At 40.9% G+C, this 9793-nt stretch overlaps 1 protein-coding gene across 2 annotated transcripts in view; it reads right to left on the reverse strand.

The window, feature by feature from the left end:
- LOC109474047 (LYR motif-containing protein 4-like) overlaps window positions 1-9793 on the reverse strand; it is a 23923-nt gene that overhangs the window by 3688 nt on the left and 10442 nt on the right. Inside the window, exon 3 of one of the 2 annotated variants that reach the window (XM_019774262.1) lies at window positions 5422-7165. The exons of the other annotated variant lie outside the window; for it this stretch is intronic. Within the exon in view, the coding sequence (XP_019629821.1) occupies window positions 7103-7165 (63 nt within the window). The 3' untranslated portion in view covers window positions 5422-7102. Of the gene's footprint in view, window positions 1-5421; window positions 7166-9793 lie in introns of those variants that run through there. 2 annotated transcript variants of the gene reach the window in all.

Genomic DNA, 9793 nt, shown 5'->3' on the forward strand with positions numbered 1-9793 from the left:
CGGCCCCTTGAGTTTACGTTGGCAGGTGCATTCATAACCGTAACCGCCCCCCCCATCTTCGCTTCGATAGACATCGGCCCCTTGAGTTTACGTTGGCAGGTGCATTCATCAGCGTAACAGCCCCCCGTCTCCGCTGCGATAGACATCGGCCCCTCGATGCGGATCGATGCCGCCTTCCGCTCTCTCTCCATCTGTTGCCATGGCAGCGGGCGCCCGTGCCAAGTTCATTACATCCCGGCATGGATCGTGACCGGACGGTAATGGAGAAATCGACTCGACAGAGACGTCAGCAGCAAATTTTAACCGCCGGTTGGGAGCTTTTGGACAGCCCGATTTTTCATCCTGATTAACTATCGTTATTCATTAGTGACGTACATGTAGACATGATCTGTACGTAGGGAGCCAGACCGACGTCAGTAGCTAATCTGAAACAGCGGTTGTTCACGTTGTATCATCTATCTACTGTAGATAGTAATTACTAACGCAGCGAGCAAACCTACAGTGGGAAGGATGTGACTTAGTCCTATTCGTCAGGATTCTTTTTAATTACAAGGTAGAGACAAGGTAGAAGATGATCAAGCTTGAAAAAGGAGCCTACTCAAAGACTGCCAGCAATTAGGGAAGAAGGATAGCTCTGGGGAAGAAGCAATAGCCGCCCGCGAGCTTTTGGGGTTTACACCAAGTACTAGTATTCCCATAGGAATAGATAATTTCCCTGTTTTCCTTCTCACACAGCCTCTATTCCTTAGGCCACAGCAAGTAAATTTATGGATGACAGACTCCAAATCTTAAAAAAAAAGCGAAAAAAAACAAGGCGGGCCAAAAAAAACAAGGTTCCTACATTTCTCCAATTTTGACATCATAAACCTTGATATGATATTGTGCTAAGTGTACTGCCAACTATTACAACATCCATTTTTCACTGAAACAACTTTGAAAAATAAAAAAAAATGTTCAATCATTGTGCAAAGGTCTTGATTCAGTGGGAGCATCACATATACACGGCCACTATCACATATGAAACACATGCATCAAAGTAAAAGACAAAACAACAAATCAAAGCATTGCCTTGTATCCTCTTTTCATACTTATCTGCCATCCACGTTCCGGCATGACAACAGGTATCTTTGCCCATTTTCGGCATAAGGACAACAAAATTTCTTGTTTTTTTTTCTTCTAAAATCAGGCGAAAATCACTGCGCGACCTGATGTCATCCACAAAAATTAGTCGTTGTGGCCTTATCAAGAATTGATGACTGCCTCTCAAGGAACGTGAGAAGTGACGTGCCATTCCAATACTGGGTTGAACAAACAGGGAACAATGGCATATTACCGCTGATGATAAATGATGTTGTCATCATCACACACCATTACTACATTAATATCGCGCGAACGCTATTCGATGAACACTCGCTCATGCATTATAAGTACGTATAGGAAATGTCATCTGCCACTTAACCGACTTGTTTTTTTACTAAAGCACGTAAAAGAAAATACAAGACCGTGATGACGACGCACTCAAGTTAATTACACTTATATCAGCGCCGCCATCAAACATGTAATTAACAAAGATATAATACTACATAATACACAAGAAATGTACACAGACAAACAATACAAAGCAGGCATATTGGGAACAAACTAAGTGCGCTAAATTTGATCTATCAAAAGTGTAATTGTGTGTTGGAATAAAGTTCAAAGTTTTACTATGATGATAGTTTTACTACCAACACAGATGAACTTTCACGATAAATGTTACCCTGGACGCCATAAAGGTCATGAGAGGTTGTGTACTAGGATGAACTGACATGTTGGTTCAACAACACATCCGCTAAAGGTGTTGTTGTGAGGGCGTTTCTAAATTTACTCCAATTCCATCTTTGGAAGGACCTCAGCATGACAACCCCCCCCCCCTACTGTCCTGAATAAAATATGACAGAGACGGGGGCTATTCACATGGTTAAGGGACTATATTAAAAGATTAATAAAAAGCTGAAACAAGTGATAAAATTCCCGGAGGGAGAATGGAAGAAAAAGTACGAATTATGAACGCGCAGTAACTTCAAACACTTGCGAGTAGAAAGCTATGAAACTAGACGCTTTGATGAATTGAGTTGACATTTTGCCCTGTATTGGATGAGGTGAAATCCTCTTAAATGCACCGGGCTTTTAAAGTCAGTTGTCTCTCACCAAGTATGTCCATATATGCCATGGGGTCTCCATTACATCCTGATAGTTGATGACTTGTCTCACGTATAAAGACACAGATCCTGACCTTTGTTGAGGCCGTGATTGATAGCTATGGTTCCGTACCGGGACCTTCATTGTACCGCTATTCCCGACATTTGTGGCAAGTGGTGTGACATACTTATCGATTTGAGCTTTTGACTTACCCACATTCTGACCGGTGTCTGCACTGTTGAGCTATACGCGTTAGGAAAGCTATCACTGCTAGCATACATGTAGGGACCGGATAGGCTAGCTTTGACGTATTGGCTGATACCGCAAGACATAGGACAAAACTAGACAATTACAAAAGAATAAAAATCGACCTGATATATTTGTATAGCCCAAACCACAGTCCTGTCAGGTTCTTATTTCCAAAAATAAGGTCATTGGGTATGAAAAGTGATGCCGCTTTAATCAAGAATCATTTTCATCATAGCTCGACCTATTGGTCGGGGTTATACCGCCCCTTACTTGATTAATCAAGAAACTAAGAAACATGATGCCATTAGAATGGTGTAAAGTAAATAAGACGAAGAAAGAACATATACAGCAGTACAAAGTTAAGAATACGCATGGATGAGAGAACACCACAATACAAGACTATACAGCAAAGCGGAAGACAGCCTCAAGCAGGCGAGTGGAACCCTGTGCGGTGTAACGGCAGAAGCTAAGTGCCGTCAAGCTTCCGAACTGCGCGCTAATGACCCATCCCTTTTGTGGACCAGAGAGATTACCCACTGGCCTCAGAGAGAAGCCAAACTGCCTGTCGGATTACCCACAGCGGCACTAGGTAAAGCAAAGTGCTTAGGGGATGCCGGCAGTTGACACTGTTGGAATCCTAAATCCGCCGACTGACGAGGGTTGGGAATAACAGGTTATGACCGGATCGCACCAGTCCTTATCGGTACAGGCGGGGTTTGACTCCACTTAGCAAGCGGAAGGGAAGTTTATGCCTCCCTCCTCACCCCAAACGACTTTGACGAACTCTCTGAACTTGTTGTGGGACATGAAACACAACTAGCCGAGACGTATAGCACCAGGAGTACCTGTAACAGTCTCCCAATACTCCCATGCATTAGCAAATTGTCTACCTTTCCGAACAGAGCGGTTCCCATTCGGTTTATTTCCTGAAAGCAATAAAAATGTACAGCAAATAAACTTAAAAAAAGAAATTCTTACAGTAAATATCAATACGAATCTAATGACATCCAGCATCGATTCCAGCTCCTAAAGCATACAAAATAGTCATATGTGAACCTCTTATCTTATTCTATTCCTCCCATGGCGATCTCGTCCAAGTCTATTGGTCCACGTGCACCCAGCGGAAACTACATCAAAGGCAAGATAAATTGAGTTTACTCTCCGAGACGCGGCCTTCAGAGCGGAAATTGCTTCTAACGACAGCTTTTAGAGAGTACACGAGGTTTATGATTTAAAACGGCTGAGTTAAAAGGTTTGAGAACGAAATAAGCTTGGTGGATCACGGACTATATATACCTCTCAACAAGTTCTGTTCTCCTGTATATATAGTTAAGTGGCATGCAATAAAGTCAAATTCATTCCTTTCTCACTAGTATACTGCAACTGCCTACTAAGAAGGGGGTATGGCATAAGTTTGGCCTCTGGAATGGAGACTTATTGCTGTGAATACCAACTCGCACCTTCAATGCCTTTCCGACACCACTAGCGGCTCCACTGAGACAAGCCGGTTGAAATAACGCCGTAGCGACGCCGAAATCTTGACGTTTTCCCCTGAAATCTTCTCTTGTCTTGAACTGTTGCACGAAAACGTGTCCAGAATGTGGTGACCCCGTCCTTTGTGTTGCATGAGCAACTTTTCTGTGCCATAGAAGAAAGGCGGGGACTTACAACAAGGCATTTGAGAGCCATTCAGCACCAAGGACGGCTATCTATGTGATCATGACTCACCCTTGGCCGGATGGTGTAGTTAGCCCTTTGAACGCATGTCTTAGCCACATGTGAGCTGAATGTTCGCATCCTCAATTCAAGTGTTGCATGAGCAACCTTTCAGTGCAAAAAAAAAAGGCGGGGACTTACAATAACACATTGGAGAGTCAATCAGCACCAAGGACGGCTACCTATGTAACCCATTCATGGCCGTATGGGGTAGTCAGCCGTTTGAACGCATGTCTTAGCCACATGTGAGCTGAATTTTCGCATCCTCATTGACTTTACATCAAACAGCATATTGGGAGCCGATTTCAGTGTTCTTTGAAACTCAGTCATTTTATCACACACACAATGGATGTGTAGGGTAAAGAGCTAAAATTCCTTTGGTGACACAATAAAGTGCGTCTTGAATTAACTGTTACACGAAAACGTGTCCAGAATGTGGTGCCCCGTCTTTTGTGTTGCATGAGCAACTTCTCTGTGCCATAGAAGAAAGGCAGGGACTTACAAGTCATTGGAGAGTCAATCAGCACCAAGGACGGTTACCTATGTGACCCGTTCATGGCCGTGTGGGGTAGTCAGCCGTTAATTTGAACGCATATCTTAGCCACATGTGAGCTGAATTTTCGCATCCTCATTGACGTAACGTCAAACAGCATATTGGGAGGCGATTTCAGTGTTCTTTGGAATTCAGTCATTTTATCACACAAACAATGGATGTATAGGCTAAAGGGATAAATGCCTTTGGTGACATGTCTTAGCCACATGTGAGCTGAATTTTCGCATCCTCATTGACGTAACATCAAACAACATATTGGGAGGCGATTTCAGTGTTCTTTGAAATTCAGTCATTTTATCACACACACAATGGATGTGTAGGCTAAAGAGCTAAAATGCCTTTGGTGACACAATAACGTGCACCGACAACAAAAATGCGACCCAAAGCAGGCAAAAGGTCACAATTCAAACGGCAACATGTGGAAGTGAGATGATAGACAAGGGCCAACAGTGGGCCAATAAGACTGGCGCCAGACGGCCGTGAGTCTACTTTGATCCGTGCTGTCAATTTCCTCCAGCCTACAGAAGTATGGGAATGGTGCCATGAAGTCTTTCCGTACCGACCTTTCGAAAACTTCTCATGTCAAGTGAATCCAGAGTAATTTTTCCATGGTAAAGAAACATGACTAAGTGCAGCAAGACAATAACATCTATCAAGAAAAATGATACCCTTAATTTCTTCTGTCTGACAAACTTGTAAAGCAAGGTAATCACTATTGTCTTAAAGGTCTCATCCATGAATGACTGCATAGACTGTGATTCTACTTTTCATAATGATTTTTATTGTACGTTTCTGCTTAATAATCTAATACATTCTACTATTTTCTAAAGGTGGTACTCACATGTGTATTCATACACGATGCCATAGTTTTTTTTAGAGAGAAGCTTAATTTGTAATCAGCTGGCTGTATCAGCAATAAAGACACGACACAGAATGATAATGGAAATCCCTTTTCAAACTTCCCACTTATCAAACTTAGCCCCCACCAGGCTTTTCTATGGGAATACGGATCGCAAAAGGAGAGGTTGTTTCTTTCCACTCAAGAAACAGAGGTTGTTTCTTTCCACTCAAACCGCAAGGCAGCCAAACTCCCCTGGCAAATATTCTCCTATATATAGCCAGAGTAGTTAGTCTGGTAGAGACTATATCAAACTAGCTGTTTTGTCAGTTCAGGTTTATGTTCAAATCCCTATCCACTTAAGATCTGCAGTTCTGCATTGTATGTAATCACTTTCTTCAGAATATTTGACATACAAATAATTCCATCCTCCAGCTTAGCAGAGAGTTACCTTAGTACAAACTCTAAAAATAACATTACTACTTACAGTAATACAAATACAACACTCCTGTGCAGTGAACTGTCTTGATTGCTTCGTACATCATTTTCTGCTAGAACTCAACCATTTTGTCTCATTTAGTCATCTTGTAAATATCAACAATTACTGTGGCCATAATTATACTTGACAGTTATGTCTTAAACATAACATTTCTGACAGAAACAGTGATTCAATATGATCACATTAGATCCATAACATAATATGAATTGTATGTACAGCTATTGACATGTAGTGATAAGGCTAGGGCTAGTATACATAATGATGAGGGAGGAGGTTCAATCAGAAACTATACAGATACATTGTAACTTACAAAAAAATAGAATGTCATAGGACTTCATACAGTCTATGGCAAAAAATGTTAAACCCAACAAACTGGCGAATATCAACTTAACTGGAGCCTATATTATTTTTGTTGCAATTTAAGCAATTTCAAAAGGTGTGTCCATGTGAAGTTTTGTCCCTCAAGCAGGTCAAAATGGTTGAAATCTTTTCTGCCCTATGCGGCAAAATTTAGTCTGTTGACAGGAAGACTGACACTGAATTGAACTGAAAGTTTCAAAGTTTCAAAGAAATAAAGTTTCAAAGTTTCAAAGGTTTTCCTGAGAAAAGTAAAAAAAAGGAAGTCAACAAATGATAAACATGCATTGAAAAAAATGCAGTTTGTTTTGGAATGCCGAGTGTCATTCCAACTGTTGACATAGCCAGGCATATGTGTTACAAATGTATACAAATGTATTTGTTTAACATTTGAATAAAAATGATCCTAGTAGATGACTCATTGTCTAAACGGTCTCAATATTATGCTACACAGGATACTAGTACAAAGATTTAACCTGTTGCAATAAACCCCTCCCCATTCATATTGTGAGATATATAGGTATACATAATGGAACAGTCCATATATACTGCATTTGCCAGCGGATGCAGCTCCCATGATACCCTGTGCTTGGCACCACCAGTGGATGCCACAAAACAAGAAATACTACAAATCCATCTGAATGAACCATGACTTTGACGAGTGTTGTCCTGAGGCATGGGACTTCCACAGCTGTAGACATCCTCCCTGCTAACTCTGTGTGTCCTTCTCTATCACCAGTTTGTCTGTACTGTACAGCTGTCCTATCACAACCTGCAGTCACACAGAACGTTCACATGTATCAGTCACTTATTCAGACAAGCTACATGGATGCCTTAACAAATAACTGCTACATGAGTGAGTGAGTATAAGTCAATGCACTTAGTCTTTATTGCCTACTTATGAATATGACCAGTCATTATCAATAACATCAAAATTGTCATATACATGTAAGCAAATTAAGCAATAGCAAAACTGTCTTAAGTCTTTGTGATGATTCGAATTTTGTTGACAACATGACTCAAGTTATGATACAGTAAGTGCAGATGGTGAAAAACATTGTATGTGACTACTTGGTCTATACACGATCATGTAAAAATGACACTTATTTTTGGCCCTGTTCTACAGGCTATAAACCTGATATAGTTCAACAGAGCCCTGGCATACTACCTAAATCATGGACTAACAGTAATATATCATAGATGGATTATAGTATTCTATACAACAGTCACACACATTTCTCCTATCTAAATGTACATGCTGTCAGCTATGGTTGAACGTGGTGGAATGGACTTGTCTTGGCTGTTAGTCACACTGGCATAATCACCAGACTGATGTATGTGTGTCTAATGCACATGTAATCATTCACGTGTACTCTCAACAGTAGGATCTGCATGGCATAATTATGATCAGGCATTTTTTTGTTATCTCCAATGCATACAAATGAAAGCAGGGCTCAAAATTCATTTTTGGGAATAGGTGCATAAAAAATGGGTGCACAAAAATTTGTTTAGGTGCATCGTGCAATAAAATAAGTACAATGTCAGCAAAAACTAATTATGTTTCATTTCTTAAGAAAAGTACTACAACAACAATTTCATTATTTGTCTGACGCTTAGAATATATATAAATAAGTTAGATGTTAAAAATATGCTGTATACTACTATACATTTAACATCTTTTAAGATAAAACATACGTAAACCTACGGAAATATTTGGATGCACTGGTGCACCCACAGATTGGGTGCACAGCTCCAAATTTGGGTATACTAAGGTGCACATGGACCCTGTATTTTGAGCCCTGGAAGGCCTTTATGTGATTAAGCATTCTCTGCACCATTTATTTGTGCAGTAGCATCTGTTCATCCCTATGACTCAGAGTTCTGTTAGATATATTCCATAATTATACATTGACATCTTAGTTAGAAGTTGGGAGGGCTGCATAAAAATCCCCTTTCATGTCTCGCATTGACTTTCCCACCTCATCCTTGAATCCACCTTGCTTAAGAAGCCGATCTATTTCCCTGTACACTGATGCATAGCCACTGTCATCGTCTCTACCCAGGGCTTGTAATGGTTCTCTTTCAAGCACCTCCAGGCAATGGAAGCAAATGAAGATATAAATCTCACCCACTGCCAGAGGTTGTTCTGTCAAAATAGCTTAGAGTGGACATGCAGTCGGGAGGATTTCCGTTCATGAAAGGTTGTGTGATAGATGATACTTCACTACATTGGGAGATGGTAATCACACTGAGAATGGGGAGGGGGGCAAATAGACCTTAACTTGAACATCCCATTCCCTGGCCACTTTCAATATTGTTTCATGAGGCTGCAAAGTCAAAGGCCAGGCAATAGAAGGTGAATAATGGATAGGCAATCACTTGTTCCTGCTGTAACATGGGGATGGAGTTTCTACTGACAAATCCTACTTAATATGTTCTGCCTGATATGTTGTTCGTCCGTCGTAGTCGACGATGACCAATGAACATCACATCAAGTCTTGGCAGTTGTGTGGCAGCACCTTTTAAAGGGAGGTTAAAAGGTCAGATTCTTAATGACCACTGCATTGGCGTGATTCTTAACCATATCACTAGTACTAAGCTACATCTGAATTATAGTTTGTGCTCTACGACATACATGCAGACTGTAATATAGAGATATTATACAATGATACATGAGTTCACTCAAACCTAATACACTTTGTATTCAGAATGTGCATAAATAATACATCATGTAGCATACTATATTGCTGGACCGAGTAGAAGGTTAGGCTTATAAGGTGTAAGGTCAATGCCTAGAACATAGTGGTGTTAAAATGCATCTTAATTTTCTTCCTGACTTGTTCAATAATTAATATAGAATCTGTATAAACCTATAGCAGGGAGAAGTATGACTATGAACAGTTTTTTTTTGCTACACAGCAGTGTGATGTACAATATATCAAGCTATATGTAGCAAATATCAAAGTATGCGTATGAATGTCAAGTGAGGTGCTTATCAACACGAGACAAGCCAGCTGACAGGTCCTGGAGTGCCTGTTCCATTGCCCAGACCAGGGCAATCATCATCAGCGATCAGAACAATATTCACTGCCAAGTGCAGCGATCCATCAGTCTGAGAGAGGTTGTTATGTATTCTGTGCAGACAGGGGAGGTCTGGCCATGGTATTTTCCATCCTTTGTGCTACCACTGTGGAGGCATTAGATCGTAAAGCCCTCCGACCTTCTGAAAGGCCACAAGCTCCTGGAGTCAGACTCAACGGATTTTATACCACAATGGCTGAACGGAACAGAGTAATGGCTAAACCTGTCATGTATTCACTCCAGGCACTAGGTGTAAGCCCTTTGTGAATGAGAGGGTGGGGAAAATTCTTCTGGCTCAAAATCACTGCTACTTTGAAAG

Source organism: Branchiostoma belcheri, unplaced genomic scaffold (genome assembly GCF_001625305.1).
Source record: "Branchiostoma belcheri isolate BF01 breed outbred unplaced genomic scaffold, Haploidv18h27 scaffold3, whole genome shotgun sequence".
NCBI classification, from domain to species: domain Eukaryota; kingdom Metazoa; phylum Chordata; class Leptocardii; order Amphioxiformes; family Branchiostomatidae; genus Branchiostoma; species Branchiostoma belcheri.